The sequence below is a fragment of the Nerophis ophidion genome, linkage group LG08 (assembly GCF_033978795.1).
Source record: "Nerophis ophidion isolate RoL-2023_Sa linkage group LG08, RoL_Noph_v1.0, whole genome shotgun sequence".
Lineage (NCBI taxonomy): Eukaryota > Metazoa > Chordata > Actinopteri > Syngnathiformes > Syngnathidae > Nerophis > Nerophis ophidion.
In genome coordinates this window covers 27,151,539-27,178,588 of record NC_084618.1, presented here as the reverse complement: position 1 = coordinate 27,178,588, position 27,050 = coordinate 27,151,539, and the positions used below count along the sequence as shown (strand labels likewise).

At 36.1% G+C, this 27,050-nt stretch overlaps 1 protein-coding gene across 2 annotated transcripts in view; it reads left to right on the top strand.

Moving 5' to 3' along the window:
* rph3aa (rabphilin 3A homolog (mouse), a) overlaps positions 1-27,050 on the top strand; it is a 60,172-nt gene that overhangs the window by 21,126 nt on the left and 11,996 nt on the right. The window contains exons 1-11 of one of the 2 annotated variants that reach the window (XM_061908155.1): positions 7,038-7,117; positions 16,540-16,677; positions 16,742-16,871; positions 16,988-17,071; positions 17,193-17,340; positions 18,891-18,989; positions 20,541-20,687; positions 20,759-20,838; positions 20,931-21,005; positions 21,110-21,219; positions 21,283-21,409. In XM_061908155.1, coding sequence (XP_061764139.1) covers positions 16,562-16,677; positions 16,742-16,871; positions 16,988-17,071; positions 17,193-17,340; positions 18,891-18,989; positions 20,541-20,687; positions 20,759-20,838; positions 20,931-21,005; positions 21,110-21,219; positions 21,283-21,409 — 1,116 coding nt within the window. In that variant the 5' untranslated portion in view covers positions 7,038-7,117; positions 16,540-16,561. Of the gene's footprint in view, positions 1-7,037; positions 7,118-16,539; positions 16,678-16,741; positions 16,872-16,987; positions 17,072-17,192; positions 17,341-18,890; positions 18,990-20,540; positions 20,688-20,758; positions 20,839-20,930; positions 21,006-21,109; positions 21,220-21,282; positions 21,410-27,050 lie in introns of those variants that run through there. The other variant, XM_061908156.1, reaches the window with a different exon arrangement.

Genomic DNA, 27,050 nt, shown 5'->3' with positions numbered 1-27,050 from the left:
CGTTCTTACGCCATGTGACTCACGGCTGATGTCTGCTGCCGCCTTCGAGACAACGCCTTTAAAAACAAACGCATTTTTTCATCTCGGTGGTAATTAGCGTGACATGAGCAGACTCCTTTTCCTGAGGAAGCTTAGATCCTTTAATGTGTGCAGCAAGCTGTTGGAGATCTTTTATCAGTCTGTTGTGGCCAGTGCCCTGTACTTTGCAATGGTTTGTTGGGGGAGCAGCACCAGCAAAAAGGGACTTAAACCGGATTGACAAACTGATACAAAAAGCCGGCCAAACAATTGGCACGCAGTTGGAGGCATTTGTGTCACTGAGGGACAGGACGACACTGGACATACTGCTCGCCATTATGGACAATACCGCCCACCCACTCCAGCAGAGTTCATACTCCAACAGGCTCCTTCAGCTTCATTCCCACAGTGTTCGATTCAAGAACTCCTTCATTCCGCACTCCATCGAGCTGTATAATCACTCGTTATACAGCAATAGATGGTATCTGTCTATTACCTGACACCTTCTATGTTAGATACCTCTCTTTTTGTTTATAATGTCTATTTTCTGCTGGATCTACTCTCTATTTTATGCTGCAGCTGTTACATATACTGTAATATTGTTCATGGTAATTGTTATATATTGTATATATGATCCATCCATCCATCCATCCATCCATTTTCTACCGCTTTTCCCTTTTGGGGTCGCGGGGGATGCAAGAGCCTATCTCAGCTGCATTCAGGCGGAAGGCGGTGTACACCCTGGACAAGTCGCCACCTCATGACAGGGCCTGTATATATGATATAATCATATAATATAATATATCAGTATATATATGGGGAGAAGATCAAGTACCTCAAAGTTTTGTTTACGAGTGAGGGAAGAGTGGATTGTGCGGCGTTTTCAGTAATGCGGACGCTGTAGCGATCCGTTGTGGTGAAGAAGGAGCTGAGCCGGAAGGCAAAGCTCTCAATTTACCGGTCGATCTATCTTCCCATCCTCACCTATGGTCATGAGCTTTGGGCTATGACCGAAAGGACAAGATCACGGGTACAAGCGGCCGAAATGAGTTTCCTCCGCCGGGTAGTGGGGCTCTCCCTTATAGATAGGGTGAGAAGCTCTGTCATCCGGGAGGAACTCAAGGTAAAGCCGCTGCTCCTCCACATCGAGAGGAGCCAGATGAGGTGGTTCGGGCATCTGGTCAGGATGCCAAAAGAACGCCTCCCTAGGGAGGTGTTTGGACACGTCCGACCAGTAGGATGCCACGGGGAAGACCCCGGACACCCTGGGAAGACTATGTCTCCCGGCTAGCCTGGGTACGCCTCGGGATCCACCGGGAGGAGCTGGACGAAGTTGCTGGGGAGAGGGAATTCTGAGCTTCCCTGCTTAGGCTGCTGCCCCCGCGACCAGACCTCGGATAACCGGAAGAAGATGGATGGATGGATATATATCATACACTGTACATATATTATGTAGATATTACAAATATGTTACATTTTATATTGCTATTATGGTACATTTTTAGTCTATTTTATACCTGCATCATCCTTTCCATCCTTACACTTTACATCATTTGTAATTAAGCTACTGTGTGGAACAATTTTGCCTGTGGATCATTAAAGTTTGTCTAAGTCTAATATCTAATGTCTAAGTCTAAGTTAGCGCTTAGCTCACCGAACACGGGCCGGATGTTATTTATTTGTTATTATTTTCTATTGCTGCAAGCTTGTAAAGGTACAAATTGTGTGCGTGCGGACGTGAGCGTCCATGAAACTGACAGCTCGGGACCTTTTCTTTCCCGCTGACCCTACTTTCCCCTGTAAAGCCTTCAAGGCCTGCACACACACATATTTACACACACACTTACACACACGTAACTATGTCAAGCTTCCTCGGTGACAGCAAACTTCTGACATTTCCAGCAAGGAGGCGGGAAAAAAAGATGAAGGTCACCGAGCCGCTAACATAGCGAGGCGATGCAGTATTATTTCACATCAGCGGGCGCCACCTGACCCGATGGTCAGCGGGCGACGGCGGGTCGGGCAGCACCCACCGGGGTGACAGCAGCAGACAAAGTGAAAAAGCGCTAAAGTCATCTTTGACAACCATGTTGTTACCGCCAGTGAGCTCATCCTTCCTTTTGACAAGGTGCCTGTCAAAAAGTTAACGAGCAGATGTGGTCATGGCGCCGGCGTTCCATCGTGACGCTGGAGGGCAAGCGGCTGGTGGGCGGGGCCACGCGGATGACGAATGTCTAATGGAACCGTTTTAAAGAAGAGTCAAGGAGACCCGGCTTGTGTAATGGAGGTTGTTAGGGTGAAATATGCATGTCATTTATGTAATATGTCATGACCACGTTACGTTCATCACGTCACTCTTTACACAGCAGAACTCTACTCACTGTCCTCAACTTGTCTGCCTGACTCATTACATAACAAACAAAACTCCAGTCCTGGGGGGGGGGTGGTGTATATATTTTCAAGTATTTCTCATATACAGTGGAGCAAAAAAGTATTTAGTCAGCGACCGATTGTGCAAGTTCTCCCACTTAAAATGATGACAGAGGTCTGTAATTTTCATCATAGGTACACTTCAACTGTGAGAGACAGAATGTGAAAAAAAAATCCAGGAATTCCCATTGTAGGAATTTAAAATAATTTATTCGTAAATTATGGTGGAAAATAAGTATTTGGTCAACCATTCCTAGCTCTCATTGATGGAAGGAGGTTTTGGCTCAAAATCTCACGATACATGGCCCCATTCATTCTTTCCTTAACACGGATCAATCGTCCTGTCCCCTTAGCAGAAAAACAGCCCCAAAGCATGATGTTTCCACCCCCATGCTTCACAGTATGGTGTTCTTGGGATGCAACTCAGTATTCTTCTTCCTCCAAACACGACGAGTTGAGTTTATACCAAAATAGATACATGGATGATACAGCAGAGGATTGGGAGAATGTAATGTGGTCAGATGAAACCAAAATATCACTTTTTGGTATAAACTTAACTCGTCGTGTTTGGAAGAAGAAGAAGGGGAAAAAAACGGTCAGCTATTTTGAAGTTGAAGAAACAATATGATTAAGTTATTTATACATGCGTATATCCTACAAGAACTCTACCGTGCCAGCAACTTGAGGATTGCAGGTTCGATTCCCGCTTCTGTGTCCTTGGGCAAGACACTTTACCCACCTCCTTCCAGTGCCACCCACACTGGTTTGAATGTAACATAGATATTGGGTTTCACTATGTAAAGCGCTTTGAGTCACTAGAGAAAAAGCGCTATATAAATATAATTCACTTAACTTCACTTTGGGATTATATTCCCAGTTTTGATCTCAGACGTCTGGTCACTTGTAGCATATAAGAATATTCTATTACTGTTAAGCAAACTATGAATAAGAAAACACGCCAAAACATTTGTCCTTTATCATAGCTACACGTATAAAGAAAAGAGCGTGTGAAAATCAGTGGTATTCAGTGAGGTAAGATGAATTAAATGCGCTGACAGGTCATTGCTCCTGCCAAATTAATTGCACTGAGTGGAGTGGATCACCACTCCAAGATGGCGGCCCCGCGTCTCGTCAGCGCCAGTAGGCAGTAACGCTCGATGCTGCGTCTACTTATAAGATGTCTATGGTTAGCTGAGATAGGCGCCAGCGCCCCCCGCGACCCCGAAAGGGAATAAGCGGTAGAAAATGGATGGATGGAGGGTTATAACGCTTGCAGTGAGTTTACAGCCTCACTAATTTAACCACACGTCAAATAAAAGTTACAGTACTTGGCCAATAAACGTTAGCTTACATTAAAAACTTACCCTCTCTGTGAATCTTCAAATGTCGAACGAAGTTGGAAGTTGTTGCCTCTCCGTCTGTTATCTTCGAACCACATGTTTCGCATATTGAAATTCGTTTTTCTTTGACCGAGTCGAGGTTTTTATACCCGAACGAAACCAACTTCGGCATCATTTTTTTCTCACTGGCGCGTTGTTTGACATTTCTTCTTCGTTGGTTTTCCTGCAATTTGATTGGATGAATGCTGAAGTAAAGGTGGATGTAATTTGATTGGATGTTGCACTGACAGGCAGCACACCCGCTGACAGACAAACAGTAAAAAAAAATGAGAGATACGGAGCGCTCCTGAATAACTTTTTCATCTTTGGGTTTTGGAGAAAAGTACAAAGTCTTGTCAAGTCAAAAGGCTGAAGTCCAAGTGAAGTCACAAGTCCATCCATCCATCCATTTTCTACCGCTTATTCCCTTTTGGGGTCGCGGGGGGCGCTGGCGCCCATCTCAGCTACACTCGGGCGGAAGGCGGGGTGTACACCCTGGACAAGTCGCCACCTCATCGCAGGGCCAACACAGATAGACAGACAAAATTCACACTGACATTCATGCACTAAGGGCAATTTTTAGTGTTGCCAATCAACCTATCCCCAGGTGCATGTCTTTGGAAGTGGGAGGAAGCCGGAGTACCCGGAGGGAACCCACGCATTCACGAGGATGTTAAAGTGTTAAAGTCTAAGTCGAGTTGCAAGTCTCTTTACATTTTGTCAAGTCGAGTCTAAAGTCATGAAATTCATGACTCGAGTCCGACTGGAGTCCAAGTCATGTGACGCGAGTCCAAACTTCTGGTGGATTGTGATGCATGTTTCCTTGTAAAATCTTCCACTCCTTCATTGTCTCATTTTGTCCAGCAAAAGTTTTATGCTGTGCGTGAATGCATAAAGGTGCGCTTTTTTTATGTTATTGTCTTATTGCAGTGGTTCTCAACCTTTTTTCAGTGATGTACCCCCTGTGAAAATTGTTTTAATTCAAGTACCCCCTAATCAGAGCAAAGCATTTTTGGTTGAAAAAAGAGATAAAGAAGTAAAAAAGAGCACTATGTCATCAGTTTCTGATTTATTAAATTGTATAACAGTGCAAAATATTGTTCATTTGTTGTGTTTTTTCTTGAACTATTCGGGGGAAAAAATACAAAAATAACTAAAAACTTGTTAAAAAATAAACAAGTGATTCATTTATAAAAAAAAAAGATTTCTACACCTAGAAGTAATCATCAACTTAAAGTGTCCTCTTTGGGGATTGTAATAGAGATCCATCTGGATTCATGAACTTAATTCTAAACATTTCGTCACAAAAAATAAATCTTTAACATCAATATTTATTAGGGGTGTGGGGGAAAATCAATTCGAATAGGAATCGAATCGTTTACGTTGTGCGATTCAGAATCAATTCTCATTTTAAAAAAAATCTATTTATTTATTTATTTTTTTGTTTTTTTAGCAATCCAACAAACCACTACACAGCAATACCATAACAATGCAATCCAATTCCACAACCAAACCTGACCCAGCAACACTCACAACTGTAATAAACAGAGCAATTGAGGGGACACAAACACGACACAGAACAAACCAAAAGTAGTGAAACAAAAATGAATATTATCAACAACAGTATCAATATTAGTTAGAATTTCAGCATAGCAGTGATTAAAAATCCCTCATTGACATTGTCATTAGACATTTATAAAAATTAAAAAAAAAAGTGTCACCGTGGCTTACGCTTGCATCGCATCTCACAAGCTTGACAACACACTGTCCAATATTTTCTCAAAGATAAAATAAGTCATATTTTTGGTTCATTTAATAGTTAAAACAATCACTTGATAAAACATTGTCCTTTACAATTCTAAAAGCTTTTTTTTTTTTAATCTACTACTCTGCTAACATGTCAGCAGACTGGGGTAGATCCTGCTTAAATCCTATGTATCGTTTTCAATCGGAAAAATATCGTTTTTGAATCGAGAATAAAAAAAAATCGATATATTATCGAATCGTGACCCAAGAATCGATATTGAATTGAATCGTGGGACACTCAAAGATTCACAGCCCTAATATTTATGGAAAATGTCCACAAAAAATATAGCTGTCAACACTGAATATTGTATTGTTGCATTTCTTTTCACAGTTTATGAAACTTACATTCATATTTTGTTGAAGTTTTATTCAATAAATATATTTATAAAGGATATTTGAATTGTTGCTATTTTTAGAATATGTTTAAAAAAATCACACATACCCATTGGCATCCCTTCAAGTTTCATCTGACCACATGACATTCTCCCAATCCTCTGCTGTATCATCCATGTATCTATTTTAGTATAAACTCAACTCGTCGTGTTTGGAGGAAGAAGAATACTGAGTTGCATCCCAAGAACACCAAACCTACTGTGAAGCATGGGGGTGGAAACATCATGCTTTGGGACTGTTTTCCTGCTAAGGGGACAGGACAATTGATCCGTGTTAAGGAAAGAATGAATGGGGCCATGTATTGTGAGATTTTGAGCCAAAACCTCCTTCCATCAATGAGAGCTAGGACTGGTTGACCAAATACTTATTTTCCACCATAAAATACAAATAAATTCTTTAAAATTTGTACGATGTGAATTCCTGGATTTTTTTTTCACATTCTGTCTCTCACAGTTGAAGTGTACCTATGATGGAAATTACAGACCTCTGTCATCATTTTAAGTGGGAGAACTTGCACAATCGGTGGCTGACTAAATACTTTTTTGCCCCACTGTATTTTTCATATTGCATCATTATGCCTCATTTGTAGGTATATTTGAGCTCATTTAATATCCTTTACTTTTATCTTCTTTGTGTATAATTTAGTTTTGCATGTCTCATGACACATTGAACACTGTAAACCCGTATGCTCAAAATAATTAATTAGAGTAAGTAGTGTGGACTTAAAACAGTTGTTAAAAGCTGTACTTGAATAAAAATGTTGCGTGTGAATAACATTTTCCGTCTTTTTAAGTTCTTTACACTTGTTATTTTTAGTTAATATTAACTTCTTTGGAGATTATGTAACTGCCACTTAAAATAATTAGCTCACAGTTACTTAAGCATAAATGTGTCTTATTTTGAAAGAAGAAATCATTAAATTGAATCAAGAATACATTAAGAATGAATATATCGCATTAAAGATTTGTGTTGTTATTATATGTATGCACTCACACACTCAGAGAGGAAGTGCTTTTATTTTGTAGCATTTGCGTGCACTTCCTCTTCAGGCAACAGACACGAGGCGGAACATGTTTGAGGTGGTTTAATTGGTAAGTTAAATTCAATTATAATGTGAATGTACATCGAACATAAACTCCAAACGTTTACGATATTGATATACTCAAATATTTGAGTTTATGAATTAAAAAAAATATGTGGCAACTGATTGCCTCACTTTTTTGTTTTCTCCTTACTTATTCGGGTTTACAGTTTATGTAATATTGGCTGCATTTCTGATTGTTGTTTGTGTGCCAAGTTGTTCCAGACCACAGCAAACATTACCTAGCTTGCCAAAGATTTTAATGAATATATTAAAAAAAGACAGCCTGCTGTTTTCTTTAACTTGGACAAACACATTTATACCTTTGGCCATTAAAAGCCAGTCATTTCCAGGAATGATCCCACCTTCTGAGTAGCCTCTGATTTACTAATGTTTCTAATATTGTAAAAATGTGTCAAATAAATATTTCATTTCATCATTTCTGTCAATGAAGATTTGCTTCAGCCTGCGACACAGTCATTTTAATAGTTGGCTATTATAGCTAATATAAGCACTTACATTATGTGTTGTCTTTATTATAACACTTATATATTGCTACTTTTTAATAATTACATTTCACATGTGTGCTCTTTAATTTCACTTTTTTATGTTTTAATAATATTATTTTTCGAATGTGCCAGAGGCCGTTAAAATATTAGATGCGGGCCACATATATGTGAAAGTGGAATTTTTTGATGTGAAGCCTTGAATAGGCCAATAATTCATAACAATATTGATTTTGATTCATTATTATTTGGGGAGTAATGACAGTTTCAAAGAAAAAACAGCTACATGGCAGGTTTTAGAGTCAACATTGCAACTGTTTTATCATTACATTTCACCTCTGCGCTCTTTTATTTAACTTTTTTTATGTTTTTGTTTTTTTGTATTATTTTTAGAATGTGCCAAAGGCCGTTAAAAAAATTAGATGCGGGCCGCAAATATTTGAAAGTGGAATTTTTTGATGTGAAGCCTTGAATAGGCCAATAATTCATAACAATATTGATTTTGATTCATTATTATTTGGTGAGTAATGACAGTAATAAAGAAAAAACAGCTATGTGGCAGCTTTGCATTATTAAGTGAAATGTAATAATACAGAGTTGTAATGTTGACTTTGTGTACTCTTTTATTTCACTTTTTTAGGTTTTATTTATTTTTTATATTATTTTTAGAATGTGCCTGAGGTTTTTAAAAAACTAGCTGCGGGCCGCAAATATTTGAAAGTGGAATTTTTTGATGTGAAGCCTTGAATAAGCCAATAATTCATAACAACATTGATTTTGATTCATTATTATTTGGTGAGTAATGGCAGTTTTAAAAAAAAACAGCTACGCGGCAACTTTTAGAGTCAACATTGCAACTTTTTATCATTTCATTTCACCTGTGTGCTTTTTTTCTTTAACTTTTTTATGTTTTTCTTTTTTTTCAATATTTCAAAAGTGTAATTTTTTGATGTGAAGCCTTGTATAAGCCAATAATTCATAACAACATTGATTTTGATTCATTATTATTTGGTGAGTAATGATAGTTTTAAAGAAAAAAACAGCTAGATGGCAACTTTTTAAGTCAACATTGCAACTTTTTATCATTATATTTCACCTGTGTGCTCTTTTATTTCACTTTTTTATGTCTTTGTTTTTTTTTTTATATTATTTTTAGAATGTGCCGTAGGCTGTTAAAAAATTAGCTGCAGGCTGCAAATATTTGAAAGTGGAATTTTTGGATGTGAAGCCCTCGATGGGCCAATAATTCATAACAATATTGATTTGGATTAATTATTATTTGGTGAGTAATGACAGTTTTGAAGACAAACAACTACATGGCATCTTTTAGAGTCAACATTGCAACGTATTACATTTCACCTGTGTGCTTTTTTATTTCGCTTTTTTATGTATTTTGTTTTTTTTATATTATTTTTAGAACGTGCCGGAGGCCGTCAAAAAATTAGCTGTGCGCCGCAAATATTTGAAAGTGGAATTTTTGTATGTGAAGCCTTGAATAGGCCAATAATTCTTAAAAACATTGATTTGATTCATTATTATTTGGTGAGTAATGAGAATTTCAAAGAAAAAACAGCTACATGGCAACTTTTAGAGTCAACATTGCAACTTTGTATCATTTCATTTCACCTGTGTGCTCTTTTATTTCACTTTTTAATGTTTTTGTTTTTTTTATGTTATTTTTAGAATGTGCCGGAGGCTGTTAAAAAATTAGCTGCTGGCCGTAAATTTTTGAAAGTGGAATTTTTGGATGTGAAGCCCTCGATGGGCCAATAATTCATAACAATATTGATTTGGATTAATTATTATTTGGTGAGTAATGACAGTTTTGAAGACAAACAGCTACATGGCATCTTTTAGAGTCAACATTGCAACGTATTACATTTCACCTGTGTGCTTTTTTATTTCGCTTTTTTATGTATTTTGTTTTTTTTATATTATTTTTAGAACGTGCCGGAGGCCGTCAAAAAATTAGCTGCGCGCCGCAAATATTTGAAAGTGGAATTTTTGTATGTGAAGCCTTGAATAGGCCAATAATTCTTAACAACATTGATTTGATTCATTATTATTTGGTGAGTAATGAGAATTTCAAAGAAAAAACAGCTACATGGCAACTTTTAGAGTCAACATTGCAACTTTGTATCATTTCATTTCACCAGTGTGCTCTTTTATTTCACTTTTTAATGTTTTTGTTTTTTTTATGTTATTTTTAGAATGTGCCGGAGGCTGTTAAAAAATTAGCTGCTGGCCGTAAATTTTTGAAAGTGGAATTTTTTGATGTGAAGCCTTGAATAGGCCAATAATTCATGACAACGTTGATTTTGATTCATTATTATTTGGGGAGTAATGACAGTTTTAAAGAAAAAACAGACACATGGCAGCTTTTAGAGTCAACATTGCAACTTTTTATCATTACGTTTCACCTGTGTGCTCTTTTCTTTAACATTTTTATGTTTTTCTTTTTTTTTCAATATAATTTAGAATGTGCCAGAGGCTGTTAAAAAGTTAGCTGCAGGCCGCAAATATTTGAAAGTGGAATTTTTTTATGTGAATCCTTAAATAGGCCAATAATTCCTAACAACACTGATTTTGATTCATTATTATTTGGTGAGTAATGATAGTTTTAAAGAAAAAAACAGCTAATTGGCAGCTTTTAGAGTCAACATTGCAACTTTTAAAATCATTACATTTCACTTGTGTGATCTTTTATTTCACTTTTTTATGTTTTTCTGTTTTTTTCAATACTTTTAGAATGTGCCGGAGGTTGTTAAAAAATAAGCTGCTCGCCGCAAATACTTGATAGTGGAGTTTTTTGATGTGAAGCCTCGAAAAAGCCAATAATTCATAACAAAGTTGATTTTGATTTATTATTATTTGGTGAGTAATGGCAGTTGTAAAGAAAAAACAGCTACATGGCAACTTTTCGAGTCAACATTGCAACTTTTTATCATTACATTTCACCTGTGTGCTCTTTTATTTCACTTTTTTATGTGTTTGTTTTTTTTTTTATATTATTTTTAGAATGTTAAAAAATTAGCTGCAGGTTGCAAATATTTGGAAGTGGAATTTTTGGATGTGAAGCCCTCAATAGGCCAATAATTCATAACAATATTGATTTGGATGTATTATTATTTGGTGAGTAATGACAGTTTTGAAGACAAACAGCTACATGGCATCTATTAGAGTCAACATTGCAACGTATTACATTTCACCTGTGTGCTCTTTTATTTCACTTTTTCACTTTTTTATGTATTTTGTTTTTTTTATATTATCTTTAGAATGTGCCGGAGGCCGTTAAAAAATTAGCTGCGCGCCGCAAATATTTGAAAGTGGAATTTTTTGATGTGAAGCCTTGAATAGGCCAATAATTCTTAACAACATTGATTTTGATTCATTATTTGGTGAGTAATGACAGTTGTAAAGAAAAAACAGCTACATGGCAACTTTTAGAGTCAACATTGCAACTTTGTATCATTTCATTTCACATGTGTGCTCTTTTATTTCACTTTTTTATGTGTTTGGTTTTTTTTTTATATTATTTTTAGAATGTGCCGAAGGCTGTTAAAAAATTAGCTGCAGGCTGCAAATATTTGGAAGTGGAATTTTTGGATGTGAAGCCCTCAATAGGCCAATAATTCATAACAATATTGATTTGGATGTATTATTATTTGGTGAGTAATGACAGTTTTGAAGACAAACAGCTACATGGCATATATTAGAGTCAACATTGCAACGTATTACATTTCACCTGTGTGCTCTTTTATTTCACTTTTTCACTTTTTTTATGTATTTTGTTTTTTTTTATATTATCTTTAGAATGTGCCGGAGACCGTTAAAAAATTAGCTGCGCGCCGCAAATATTTGAAAATGGAATTTTTTGATGTGAAGCCTTGAATAGGCCAATAATTCTTAACAACATTGATTTCTATCCATTATTTGGTGAGTAATGACGGTTGTAAAGAAAAAACAGCTACATGGCAACTTTTAGAGTCAACATTGCAACTTTGTATCATTTCAGTTCACCTGTGTGCTTTTTTATTTCACTTTTTTATGTGTTTGGGTTTTTTTTAATATTATCTTTAGAACGTGCCGGAGGCCGTCAAAAAATTAGCTGCGCGCCGCAAATATTTGAAAGTGGAATTTTTTTATGTGCAGCCTTGAATAAGCCAATAATTCTTAACAACATTGATTTTGATTCATTATTATTTAGTGAGTAATGGCAGTTGTAAAGAAAAAACAGCTACATGGCAACTTTTAGAGTCAACATTGCAACTTTGTATCATTTCATTTCGCATGTGTGCTCTTTCATTTCACTTTTTTATGTTTTTGTTTTTTTTAATATTATTTTTAGAATGTGCTGGAGGCTGTTACAAAATTAGCTGCAGGCTGCATATATTTGAAAGTGGAATTTTTTGATGTGAAGCCTTGAATAAGCCAATAATTCATAACAACGTTGATTTTGATTCATTATTATTTGGTGAGTAATGACAGTTTTAAAGAAAAAACAGCTACTTGGCAGCTTTTAGAGTCAACATTGCAACTTTTAAAATCATTACATTTCACTTGTGTGCTCTTTTATTTCACTTTTTTATGTTTTTCTTTTTTTATATTATTTTTAGAATGTGCCGGAGGTCTTTAAAAAATTAGCTGCTAGCCGCAAATACTTGAAAGTGAAATTTTTTTTTGATGTGAAGCCTAAAAAAGCCAATAATTCATAACAACAATGATTTTGATTCATTATTATTTGGTGAGTAATGGCAGTTGTAAAGAAAAAACAGCTCCATGGCAACTTTTTGAGTCAACATTGCAACTTTTTAATTATTACATTTCACCTGTGTGCTCTGTTATTTAACTTTTTTATGTGTTTGTGTTTTTTTCAATACTTTTGGAATGTGCCGTAGGTTGTTAAAAAATAAGCTGCCCGCCGCAAATACTTGAAAGTGGAATTTTTTGATGTGAAGCCTCGAAAAAGCCAATATTTCATAACAAAGTCAACATTGCAACTTTTTAATTATTACATTTCACCTGTGTGCTCTTTTATTTCACTTTTTTATGTCTTTGGGTTTTTTTTTAATATTATATTTAGAATGTGCCAGAGGCTGTTAGAAAAATTAGCTGCAGGCTGCAAATATTTGAAAGTGGAATTTTTGGATGTGAAGCCCTCGAAAAAGCCAATATTTCATAACAAAGTTGATTTTGATTCATTATTATTTGGTGAGTAATGACAGTTGTAAAGAAAAAACAGCTAGATGGCAACTTTTTAAGTCAACATTGCAAATTTGTATCATTACATTTCACCTGTGTGCTCTTTTATTTCATTTTTTAATGTATTTTGTTTTTTTAATATTATTTTTAGAATGTGCCAGAGGCCGTTAAAAAATTAGCTGCACGCCGCAAATATTTGAAAGTGGAATTTTTTGATGTGCAGCCTTGAATAAGCCAATAATTCTTAACAACATTGATTTGATTCATTATTATTTGGTGAGTAATGAGAATTTCAAAGAAAAAACAGCTACATGGCAACTTTTAGACTCAACATTGCAACTTTGTATAATTTAATTTCACCTGTGTGCTCTTTTATTTCACTTTTTTATGTTTTTGTTTTTTTTATATTACTTTTGGAATGTGCCGGAGGCTGTTAAAAAATTAGCTGCAGGCCGCAAATATTGGAAAGTGCAATTTTTTGATGTGAAGCCTTGAATAAGCCAATAATTCATAACAACGTTGATTTTAATTCATTATTATTTGGTGAGTAATGACAGTTTTAAAGAAAAAACAGCTACATGGCAACTTTTAGAGTCAACATTGCAACTTTTTATCATTACATTTCACATGTGTGCTCTTTTATTTAACTGTTTTATGTTTTTTGTTTTTTTTAAAATTATTTTTAGAATGTGCCGGAGGCCATTAAAAAATTAGCTGCGCGCTGCAACTATTTGAAAGTGGAATTTTTTAATGTGAAGTCTTGAATAAGCCAATAATTCATAACAACGTTGATTTTAATTCATTATTATTTGGTGAGTAATGACAGTTTTAAAGAAATAAAACAGCTAAGTGGCAGCTTTTAGAGTCAACATTGCAACTTTTAAATCATTACATTTCACTTGTGTGCTCTTTTATTTTACTTTTTTGTTTTTGTTTTTTTGTATATTTTTTTAGAATATGATGAAGGCCGTTAAAAAATTAGCTGCTCGCCGCAAATATTTCAAAGTGGAATTTTTTGATGTGAAGCCTTGAATAAGCCAATAATTCATAACGATATTGATTTTGATTTATTATTATTTAGTGAGTAATGACAGTTTTAAATACAAACAGCTACATGGCAACTTTTAGAGCAGGGGTCTCAAACTCAATTTACCTGGGGGCCACTGGACGCAGAGTCTGGGTGAGGCTGGGCTGCAAGAAATTATTTCTTAAAAAAAAAATCTTGCATAGTCCTCAGCATGTCTAGTTGTATAATGACGTTTCAAATTGCATTCCTTGTGCACCGCAACTTTCTCTGTGCAAATAAGACACGTCGGGGTGCCCCTGTGCTAAACAAAGAAATATTGCATCACCCACTTTTCCTGGAATTGTATTTGCACATCACTAACCCTTCTCTTCATTGCAGGCTTTGAAAAAGACATGTTTGGGGTTGTGGAATATATTTGTATTTAGCCGACGCACGGAGAATAATGTTATTTTCGCAATGTGTGTCGTTCCTCTTTTCCTCCCTACAGCAACACGGCGGTTGCCGGATAACAGCCGGGATAGCGAGCGCAAAAAAGTGACGGCTCCCGGAGTGTTATCCGGCGTCATATAGGCATATGTGTAGTGTTCATCGTGTGAGGCAATGCAAATTAAACAATAAAAAAAACAAATAACGGTTTGAATTGATCCAGGTTATCGGGGACTGTTATTACTGACGGACAGGTGTCGCGGTGTGACTGCAGCCAGGCACTTAAGAAAACCCTCGTCTCCATGGCAACGTCTATGTCGCTTTCACTCATTTGCCGCTTTTCCACTATTGCAGGGGTACACTGAAAAAAGTGACTTTTTGGTGCTGTAAACTCTATTAGAGTAACTGTCATGATTTATACCTAGTATTTTTAACATTCAGTAAGAACTAGAGTTTCTTAAGTAAAATTAAACATTTTATTAACGTAATACATGAATCATGGGGGAAGAGTAAGTTTTACTTATGTTTCCTCATACTATTTAAATGTTTAGTAGTTGTACGTACATAAACCTAAAAATATTACATAAACTTTACTCTGAAAATCTAGTGTTTTGAAACGCATGCACAACGACGCATGCGCACAGCACAACAGGCTCTGGCCGACTGGCTCTGCTCCGGCCGGTAGGATCACTTCACAGAGCACTGCAAGGTGGAATTATGGGTAATACTTATCTTGCGTTTATAATGTGTTACAGAGTCGATGTTCTCCAGAAATGTGTTTGGTGTGGGTTCACAGAGTGTGGCGCATATTAGTAAGAATGTTAAAATTGTTTAAATCACAACCGTCAGTGTAAAAGGTATGGCGTTTGACCAAGTATGCATTGCAATCTCGAATGGGAAGCAGCGAAACGCATGCGTCCTTCCGGCACGCAGACAGCATGGTGTAAAAGTGGGCACGATGACATCTTGTAGAGCAGTGGTCCCCAACCGCAGAATAATTTTTTATGAAATTTTTTTTATCACACTCGATTTTTTATTACATGCCATTGATAAGCGGAGGAGTGAGAAGATGTTTTAAATTAATTAGAGCCCCGGCAGCTATTCAAGGAAATACGGTATATAAAATGTACTTAAAATTTTGAGTAAAATGATGTTCCTGCCGATGAAAAACAAGTAGACTTTACTTAATTTGTTTAAATAAATATAACTTAAAACTTGGATGTAATTAAGTAACTGTTACTTAATATCTTCACAACTGTTATGTTATTCGGTAAGTAGAATTTACTTGATACTGGCAAGTGAGTGTCACTTGATATTGCAGCATTAAATTTTACTTAAATCATTTGCATGCAAATACTTACAATAATTTTTTCAAGTAAATCTTACGAGTTATTTTTTTCAGTGTAGGCAACCCAGAACGTTGAAAGAGCCATTTTGGACCCAAATAACGCAACGTTGTCAACCGCCACTCATATAAAACTTGTGGGCCGCACTAACGTTAAACTTTCATATTAAGGTGGGGCGCGCAAAATAATGTCTCGCGGGCCGCGTGTCTGAAACCCCTGTTTTAGAGTCAACATTGCAACTTTTGAATCATCCATCCATCCATCTTCTTCCGCTTATCCGAGGTCGGGTCGCGGGGGCAACAGCCTTAGCAGGGAAACCCAGACTTCCCTCTCCCCAGCCACTTCGTCTAGCTTTTCCCGGGGGATCCCGAGGCGTTCCCAGGCCAGCCGGGAGACATAGTCTTCCCAACGTGTCCTGGGTCTTCCCCGTGGCCTCCTACCGGTTGGACGTGCCCTAAACACCTCCCTAGGGAGGCGTTCGGGTGGCATCCTGACCAGATGCCCGAACCACCTCATCTGGCTCCTCTCGATGTGAAGGAGCAGCGGCTTTACTTTGAGTTCCTCCCGGATGGCAGAGCTTCTCACCCTATCTCTAAGGGAGAGCCCCGCCACACGGCGGAGGAAACTTATTTCGGCCACTTGTACCCGTGATCTTATCATGACCCAAAGCTCATGACCATAGGTGAGGATGGGAACATAGATCGACCGGTAAATTGAGAGCTTTGCCTTCCGGCTCAGCTCCTTCACCACAACGGATCGGTACAACGTCCTCATTACTGAAGACGCCGCACCGATCCGCCTGTCGATCTCACGATCCACTCTTATACATTTGTAATGTATTTCACTTTTTTATGTTTTTGTTTTTTTAATACTATTTTTAGAATGTGCCACTTTGAACACCCCTGGTAAACTGTGTTGCTTTCAGGGTCTAACACATCCTGTGGACGATGAGTGGGTCAGGCGGCGCCCCAGGGGAGGAGCTCACTGACGAGGAGAAGGAGATCATCAATGGCGTGTTGGCCCGTGCCGCCAAGATGGAGGCCATGGAGCAGCAGCGTATAGAGTGAGACGTCCCATCACGTTAGGACATGCGGGACACGTTCCTGATGTGTTTGTGTTTGCTCCAGTCGCCTCTCCAGCCACCTGGACGACATCAGGAAGACGGCATGCGGGGACGGACACTCTCGCTGTTTTGTCTGTGGTTCGGCTTTTGGGACGGCGGGGGTCACGGCCGTGCTCTGTGCGCACTGCACAAAAGTACGTGCAACAACGTTTTTAGCATTTATGCCTGGCTGCCAGCAAAGGACACTTAAAGGTCGACAGTTCAAAATAAGTTTCCATCATCAGCACGTTCAATGTGCTTCTCTCCGCAGCATGTGTGTACTCGCTGCCGCGCACAAAGCGACAGGGGCTCTGCTTCCACGTGGCTATGCAGAATCTGCAGCGAACATCAAGAAGTGAGTTGCATGTGTGTGTGTGTGTGTGTGTGTGTGTGTGTGTGTGTGTGTGTGTGTGTGTGTGTGTGTGGAGAGCCGAACCGAACCCACTCCACCCAGATGACTGTGTGAACTCCTGCAGGTCCGCAAGCGTTCAGGGGCCTGGTTCTTCCAGGGACGAGGTCAGCAGCTTCTACCCGCCCCTCTGCCGTTATCTGGACCTCATTGCTGCGGCGCTGACATCACCTGTGACGCACAGATGGAGCCGACACAAGATCATCAGCAGCCTGGTAGATCAATACTGCAGTGAGCTATAGCAGTGGTCCCCAACCACCGGGCAGCGGTACCGGGCCATGGCCTGATTGGTACCGGGCCGCAGAAGAATTTTTTATTCATTTTTATTTAAAAAAAAAAAAATATATATATATATATAAATATTTTTTATTCTTTTTTTTTTACTTAAATCAACATAAAAAACACAATATACACTTACAATTAGTGCACCAACCACAAAAACCTCCTTTTTTCATGACAAAAACATTCCTTTTTCATGACAAAAAAAACAAAAAAACATTTCGGATCTTTAAAGGCCTACTGAAATGAGATGTTCTTCTTTAAACGGGGATAGCAGGTCCATTCTCTGTGTCATACTTGATCATTTCGCGATGTTGCCATATTTTTGCTGAAAGGATTTAGTAGAGAACATCCACGATAAAGTTTGCAACTTTCGGTGCTAAGAGAAAAACCCTGCCTCTACCGGAAGTTGCAGACGATGACGTCACATGTTGATGGCTCCTCATATATTCACAACAAAAAGTGCTATTCGGACCAAGAAAACGACAATTTCCCTATTAATTTGAGGGAGGATGAAAGATTCGTGTTTGAGGATATTGATAGCGACGGACTAGGAAAAAAAAAAAAAAAAGTTCAAAAAAACAAAAACGCGATTGCATTGGTACGGATTCCGATGTTTTTAGACACATTTACTAGGATAATTCTGCGAAATCCCTTATCTTTCTATTGTGTTGCTAGTGTTTTAGTGAGTTAAATAGTACCTGATAGTCGGAAGGGTGTCTCCACGGGTGTCTTGACGCCAATTTCTCAGGGCAGTCGACGGCAGCTATGGACGGCACAAGCTCAGCTTTTCTTCGGTAAGAAGCGACTTTTTACCACAATTTTCTCACCGAAACCTGCTGGTTGACATTCCGTCGTGATTCATGTTCGCTTGACCACGCTCTGATCCATAGTAAAGTTTCACCTCTGTGAATTTTAAACAAGGAATCACCGTGTGTTTGTGTGGCTAAACGCTAAAGCTTCCCAACTCCATCTTTCTACTGTGACTCCTCCAATATTAATTGAACAAATTGCAAAAGATTCAGCAACACAGATCTCCAAAATACTGTGTAATTATGCCGTTAAAGCAGACGACTTTTAGCTGTGTGTGTGCGCAGCGCTCATATTTCCTAAAAACCCGTGACGTCTTGCGTACACGTCATTATTACACAACGTTTTCAAGACGAAACTCCCGGGAAATTTAAAATTGTAATTTAGTAAACTAAAAAGGCCGTATTGGCATGTGTTGCAATGTTAATATTTCATCATTTATATATAAACTATCAGACTGCGTGGTGGGTAGTAGTGGGTTTCAGTGGGACTTTCAAGCATTTATCGGCCGATAATATAATGGGACATCCCTAGTCTTCGATAATAGAAACTGGACCGTACAACGTAGTTAATCAGTTAGAGAACACAAGGAGGCAATGAATGGAGCCTTGTGGGACACCACATCTGAACTGGCAGCTTAGATTTGATGTTTTTTGTTGCTTTTTTTGTGTGTCAGAACCAAGTGGACCTCACAGTGGCCAAACAAGCGCTGGCAGTGAGTTTGCGTCCAGCGCGACGTCTGCAAAGAGCGCGGAGAGACCACCGCCATCCTCAGGTGAAGCCTTCTCTGACAAGTTGACAGCATTATAGGGTTGTACGGTATACCGGTATTATTATTGTACCATGATACTAATGAATCATATCCGGTACTATACCGCCTCTGAAAAGTACCGGCCCACCACACCCCCGCGCCTCCGCCGTCACGTCGTGTCATTGCTGTTTTACGAGAAGACGAGCGTGTTCGGCAGTGCACAGTCACAGAGTACTTACAAGCAGACACAGTGTGTAGACAGAAAAGGGAGAATGGACGCATTTTGGCTTAAAAACTAACGATAAAGGTAAAGTTTGAACACTGAAACACCCTCAGGAAGAAGTGCTTTAAGGCATGGCTAGCGAGCGGCTAAAGACTAGCCGCAGTCGGCAGTGTTTTAGTGAGTTTTAAATCAATAATCCTCGCCTCCATGGCGACAAATAAAAGTAAGTTTCTTACAAGTAACATTATCACTGCAGGACAAGGAATAGCTAAACATGCTTCACTACACACCATAGCTCACCGGCATCACAATGTAAACAAATGCCATTGGTGGATCTACACCTAACATCCACTGTAATGATACCAATTACAGGAGCGTATTTAGTCGATACTACTATGATTATGTCGATATTTTTCGACATCACCACATCTTCTTTCGTTGTTTTTTCTACATTTATAAACTCAGGAAATATGTCCCTGGACACATGAGGACTTTGAATATGACCAATGTATGATCCTGTAACTATTTGGTATCGGACTGATTCCCAAATTTGTGGTATCATCCAAAACTAATGTAAAGCATCCAAACAACTGACGAATAAAGGATTATTACATTTTAACAGAAGTGTGGATAAAAACATGTTCAAAGAGAAAGGAAGCCGATAGTAACAGTAAATGAACAAGTAGATTAATAATCAATTTTTACAGATTGTCCCTTATAAGGTTGACAAAATAATAGAATGGAAAATGACACAATATGTTACTGCGTACTGCGATGAGATGGCGACTTGTCCAGGGTGTACCCCGCCTTCCGCCCGATTGTAGTTGAGATAGGCACCAGCGACCCAAAAGGGAATAAGCGGTAGAAAATGGATGGATGTTACTGCATACTTCAGCAGACTAATAAGAAGCCTTTGTTTGCTTACTTACTACTAAAATACAAGTTAAGTTAAAGTTAAAGTACCTCTGCATTTGACCCATCTCTTTGTACACCGCCTGGGAGGTGAGGGGAGCAGTGAGCAGCAGCAGTGGCCACGCCTGGGAATCATTTTTGGTGATTTAACCTCCAATTCCAGCCCTTTAATGCTGAGTGCCAAGCAGGGTCCCATTTTTATAGTCTTTGAGGTTTGAACTCACGACCTACAGATCTCAGGGCGGACACTCTAACCACAAGGCCACTGAGCAGTCTAGTATGTTCACTATTTTATTTAAAGGACAAAATAAAGCTAATAATGTAATTTTTTGTGGTCCCCATATCGAAATAATTTTGGGACCGAAGTATTGGTATCGGGACAAGACTACAGCATTACAATCGAGACCCTAAACATCTCTTCCCTCCACGCTACGCGGTAGACAACAGGAATGAGACCACGCCCCCTCGGCCGGCGGCTGTCCAAAAGGCCAGTAGCGGAATTGAACCGGCGGCCGGTCCTGCTCCGCCGCGCCCCCCCGCGGCCGCAGCACAGCAGGAGGACGACGACTACGACTCTGACGACGCCAGTGAGACAGATCGTGTCGCTAATACCCCGTCCTCGTCTTTCAAACATGTCTGTATGCTTTTATTGTGAAAGCCACGCTGGGGTCGTTGGAGTTCAGCGTCGTCTACGAGCAGGAACGTCACGAGCTCCACTGTTGCATCATCAAGGCGAAGGTCTTTCATTTTTAGACACACTTCAACGAACAGAAGTTGTTTATTTTTGTCATCTTTTATTTTGTCAAGTGTCTCCCAACTTCCTGTTTCAGGGCTTGAAGCCGATGGACTCCAACGGGCTAGCTGACCCGTACGTCAAGCTCCACCTGCTGCCTGGCGCCAGTAAGGTAGCCCCAGTGTTGCCATAGCGACCATGATTGTCGCCACAGCTGAACAATTTTGTACAATATGCACAGTTTTATAGTGAATACAGAGCAGTGTTTCCTTTTAGTCCAACAAGCTTCGCACCAAAACCCTGAAGAACACTTTGAATCCAGTGTGGAACGAGTCGCTGGTCTATCACGGCATCAGCGATGACGAAATGTCCAGAAAGACTTTACGGTACACCGTGCCAAGTTTCAGCCACGCTAATCCGTCAGCCTGAACAGAAGCGTGTGTCTCCAGGCTCTCGGTGAGCGACGAGGACACGTTTGGACACAACGAGTTCATAGGCGAGACGCGGGTAGCGCTGAAGAAGCTCAAGTTCAACCAAGAGAAGAAGTTTAACGTTTGCTTGGAGAGGGTCATCCCGGTAAGACCTCACATATATCACCAATTAAAATTAAATTTAACACAGGGGAGGCAGTGTCAACAACGCTGTGGATTCTTCCTGAATGTTTCAGACCGCACATCGCTTGTCCATTGCTTTCTTTGGACTCATATTAAGCTAGCAAAACTTGAAAAGTGTTTTAAAAAAGACTAAAAAACACTTAAAAGGCACACAAAGTAGGATGAAATGTTGCAAGTATTTTTTGTTATTAATCAGATGCGTTAGCTCATTATTTTTGTCTGCCCCAAAAAAAATATTTTAAAAGACCAAAAAACACTTAAAGGCACACAAAGTACGATAAAATGTTGTGATTATTTTTTGTTAATAATCGCATGATTTAATCATATTTTTGACTACCCAAAAAAAAAGATTTTATAGACTAAAAACACTTAAAAGGCACACAAAGTAGGATGAAATTCTGTGATTATTTTTTGTTATTAATCATATGATTTAACCCATTATTTTTGACTACCCATAAAAAAATATTTTAAAAGACTAAAAAGCACACAAAGTTGGATTAAATGTTGCAAATATTTTTTGTTATTATCACATGATTCAACCCTTTTCTGACTACCCAAAAAAAAAAGGTTTTTAAAAACTAAAAAACACTTAAAAAGCACACAAAGTAGGATGAAATGTTCGATTATTTGTTGTTATTAATCACATGCGTTAGCTCATTATTTTTGACAAGCCTAAAAAAATGTTTTAAAAGACTAAAAAACACTTAAAGGCACACAAAGTATGATAAAATGTTGCGATTATTTTTTGTTAGTAATCGCATGATTTAATCATATTTTTGACTACCCCAGAAAAATTATTTTAAAGACTAAAAAACACTTAAAAGGCACACAAAGTAGGATGAAATTCTGTGATTATTTTTTTATTAGTAATTACATAATGTGACCCATTATTTTTGACTACCTTAAAAAAATATTTTAGGACTAAAAACATCTAAAATTCTCACCAAGAAGGATGAAATGTTGCGATTATTTTTTGTTATTAATCACATGATTTAACCCATTATTTTTGACTACCCATAAAAAAATATTTTAAAAGACTAAAAAGCACACAAAGTTGGATTAAATGTTGCAATTATTTTTTGTTATCATCACATGATTCAACCCTTTTTAGACTACCAAAAAAATATGTTTTTAAGGACTAAAAAACACTTAAAAAGCACACAAAGTAGGATGAAATGTTCGATTATTTGTTTTTATTTATCACATGCGTTAACTCATTATTTTTGACTGCCTTAAAAAAATATTTTAACAGACTAAAAAACACTTAAAAGTCACACAGAGTAGAATGAAATGTTGCGATTATCTTTTGGTATTAATCACATGAATTAAGTCATTTTTTGACTACTCTAAAACAATATTTTAAAATACTAAAAAACACTTAAAAGGCACACAATGTAGGATGAAATGTTGCAAGTATTTTTTGTTATTAATCAGATGCCTTAGCTCATTATTTTTGTCTGCCCCCAAAAAAATATTTTAAAAGACCAAAAAACACTTAAAGGCACACAAAGTATGATAAAATGTTGCGATTATTTTTTGTTAGTAATCGCATGATTTAATCATATTTTTGACTACCCCAAAAAAGTGATTTTAAAGACTAAAAACACTTAAAAGGCACACAAAGTAGGATGAAATTCTGTGATTATTTTTTTATTATTAATCAAATAATACGACCCATTATTTTTGACTACCCTAAAAAAATTGTTTAGGACTAAAAAACATCTAAAATTCTCACCAAGGAAGATGAAATGTTGCGATTATTTTTTGTTATTAATCACATGATTTAACACATTATTTTTGACTACCCATAAAAAATTATTTTAAAAGACTAAAAAGCACACAAAGTTGGATTAAATGTTGCAAATAGTTTTCGTTATTATCACATGATTCAACCATTTTTTGACTACCAAAAAAAAAATGTTTTTAAAGACTAAAAAACACTTAAAAAGCACACAAAATAGAATGAAATGTTCGATTATTTGTTGTTATTAATCACATGCGTTAACTCATTATTATTGACTGCCCTAAAAAAAATATTTTAAAAGACTGAAAAACACTTAAAAGGCACACAAAGTAGAATGAAATGTTGCGATTATCTTTTGGTATTAATCACATGAATTAAGTCATTTTTTGACTACTCTAAAACAATATCTTAAAATACTAAAAAACACTTAAAAGGCACACAATGTAGGATGAAATGTTGCAAGTATTTTTTGTTATTAATCAGATGCCTTAGCTCATTATTTTTGTCTGCCCCCAAAAAAATATTTTAAAAGACCAAAAAACACTTAAAGGCACACAAAGTATGATAAAATGTTGCGATTATTTTTTGTTAGTAATTGCATGATTTAATCATATTTTTGACTACCCCAAAAAAGTGATTTTTAAGACTAAAAACACTTAAAAGGCACACAAAATAGGATGAAATTCTGTGATTATTTTTTTATTATTAATCAAATAATACGACCCATTATTTTTGACTACCCTAAAAAAATTGTTTAGGACTAAAAAACATCTAAAATTCTCACGAAGGAGGATGAAATGCTGCGATTATTTTTTGTTATTAATCACATGATTTAACCCATTATTTTTGACTACCCATAGAAAATTATTTCAAAAGACTAAAAAGCACACAAAGTTGGATTAAATGTTGCAAATATGTTTTGTTATTATCACATGATTCAACCCTTTTTTGACTACCAAAAAAAAAAAGTTTTTAAAGACTAAAACACACTTAAAAAGCACACAAAATAGAATGAAATGTTCGATTATTTGTTGTTATTAATTACATGCGTTAACTCATTATTTTTGACTGCCCTAAAAAAATATTTTAAAAGACTAAAAAACACTTAAAAGGCACACAAAGTAGAATGAAATGTTGCGACAATTTTTTGTTATTGATCACATGAATTAAGTCATCTTTTTGACTACTCTAAAACAATATTTTAAAATACTAAAAAACACTTAAAAGGCACACAAAGTAGAATGAAATGTTGTGATAATTTTTTGTTATTGATCACATGAATTAAGCCATTTTTTTGACTACTCTAAAACAATATTTTAAAATACTAAAAAACACTTAAAAGGCACATAAAGTAGGATGAAATGATGCGATTATTTTTTGTTATTAATCACATGATTTAACCCATTATTTTTGACTACCCCCCAAAAGATATTTTAAAAGACTGAAAAACACTTAAAAAGCACACAAAGTAGGATGGAATGCTGTGATTATTTTTCTATTACTCACAAGTTAACTGATTATTTTTGACAAGCCGAAAAAAACATTTTAAAAGACTAAAAAACACTTAAAAGGCATACAAAGTTGGATGAAATGTTGCAATTATTTTTTGTTATTAATCACATGAGTTAACTCATTATTTTTGACTACCCTAAAAACATATTTTAAAAGACTAAAAAACACTAAAAAAGCCACACAAAGTAGAATGAAATGTTGCGATTATTTTTTGTTATTAATCACATGAATTAAGTCATTTTTTGACTACTCTAAAACAATATTTTAAAATACTAAAATACACTTAAAACGCACACAAAGTAGGATGGAATGCTGCAATTATTTTTTATCAATCACATGAGTTAACTGATTATTTTTGACTATCCTAAAGAAACATTTTAAAAGATTAAAAAACACTTAAAAGGCACACAAAGTTGGATGAAATGTTCAATTATTTTTTGTCATTAATCATGAGTTAACTCATTATTTTTGACTACCCTAAAAAAATATATTAAAAGACTAAAAAAAACACTTAAAAAGCACACAAAGTAGGATGAAATGTTGCAATTTTTTTTTTTTAAGCACATGAATTAAGTCATTATTTTTGACTACCCTAAAAAAATATTTTAAAACACTAAAATACACTTAAAACGCACACAAAGTCAGATGGAATGCTGCGATTATTTTTATCAATCACATGAGTTAACTGATTTTTTTTGACTATCCTAAAAAAACATTTTAAAAGACTAAAAAACACTTAAAAGGCACACAAAGTTGAATGAAATGTTAGAATTATTTTTTGTCATTGATCATGAGTTAAGTCATTATTTTTGACTACCCTAAAAATATATTTTAAAAGACTAAAAAAAACACTTACAAAGCACACAAAGTAGGATAAAATGCTGCAATATTTTTTTATTAATCACATGAGTTAACTCATTATTTTTGACTACCCTAAAAAATATATTTAAAAAAACTAAAAAACACCTAAAGGCACACAAAGTAGGGTGATATGTTGCGATTATTTTTAGTTATTAATCACGAGTTAACTCATTATTTTTGACTACCCCCAAAAAAATATTTTAAAAGACTGAAAAACACTTAAAAAGCACACAAAGTAGGATGGAATGCTGTGATTATTTTTCTATTACTCACAAGTTAACTGATTATTTTTGACAAGCCTAAAAAAACATTTTAAAAGACTAAAAAACACTTAAAAGGCATACAAAGTTGGATGAAATGTTGCAATCATTTTTTGTTATTAATCACATGAGTTAACTCATTATTTTTGAGTACCCTGAAAACATATTTTAAAAGACTAAAAAACACTAAAAAAGCCACACAAAGTAGAATGAAATGTTGCGATTATTTTTTGTTATTAATCACATGAATTAAGTAATTTTTTGACTACTCTAAAACAATATTTTAAAATACTAAAATACACTTAAAACGCACACAAAGTAGGATGGAATGCTGCAATTATTTTTTATCAATCACATGAGTTAACTGATTATTTTTGACTATCCTAAAAAAACATTTTAAAAGATTAAAAAACACTTAAAAGGCACACAAAGTTGGATGAAATGTTCAATTATTTTTTGTCATTAATCATGAGTTAACTCATTATTTTTGACTACCCTAAAAAAATATATTAAAAGACTAAAAAAAAGACTTAAAAAGCACACAAAGTAGGATGAAATGTTGCAATTTTTTTTTTTAAGCACATGAATTAAGTCATTATTTTTGACTACCCTAAAAAAATATTTTAAAACACTAAAATACACTTAAAACGCACACAGTCAGATGGAATGCTGCGATTATTTTTATCAATCACATGAGTTAACTGATTTTTTTTGACTATCCTAAAAAAACATTTTAAAAGACTAAAAAACACTTAAAAGGCACACAAAGTTGAATGAAATGTTGCAATTATTTTTTGTCATTGATCATGAGTTAAGTCATTATTTTTGACTACCCTAAAAATATATTTTAAAAGACTAAAAAAAACACTTACAAAGCACACAAAGTAGGATAAAATGCTGCAATATTTTTTTATTAATCACATGAGTTAACTCACTATTTTTGACTACCCTAAAAAATATATTTAAAAAAACTAAAAAACACCTAAAGGCACACAAAGTAGGGTGATATGTTGCAATTATTTTTAGTTATTAATCACGAGTTAACTCATTATTTTTGACTACCCCCAAAAAAACATTTTAAAAGACTGAAAAACACTTAAAAAGCACACAAAGTAGGATGGAATGCTGTGATTATTTTTCTATTACTCACAAGTTAACTGATTATTTTTGACAAGCCGAAAAAAACATTTTAAAAGACTAAAAAACACTTAAAAGGCATACAAAGT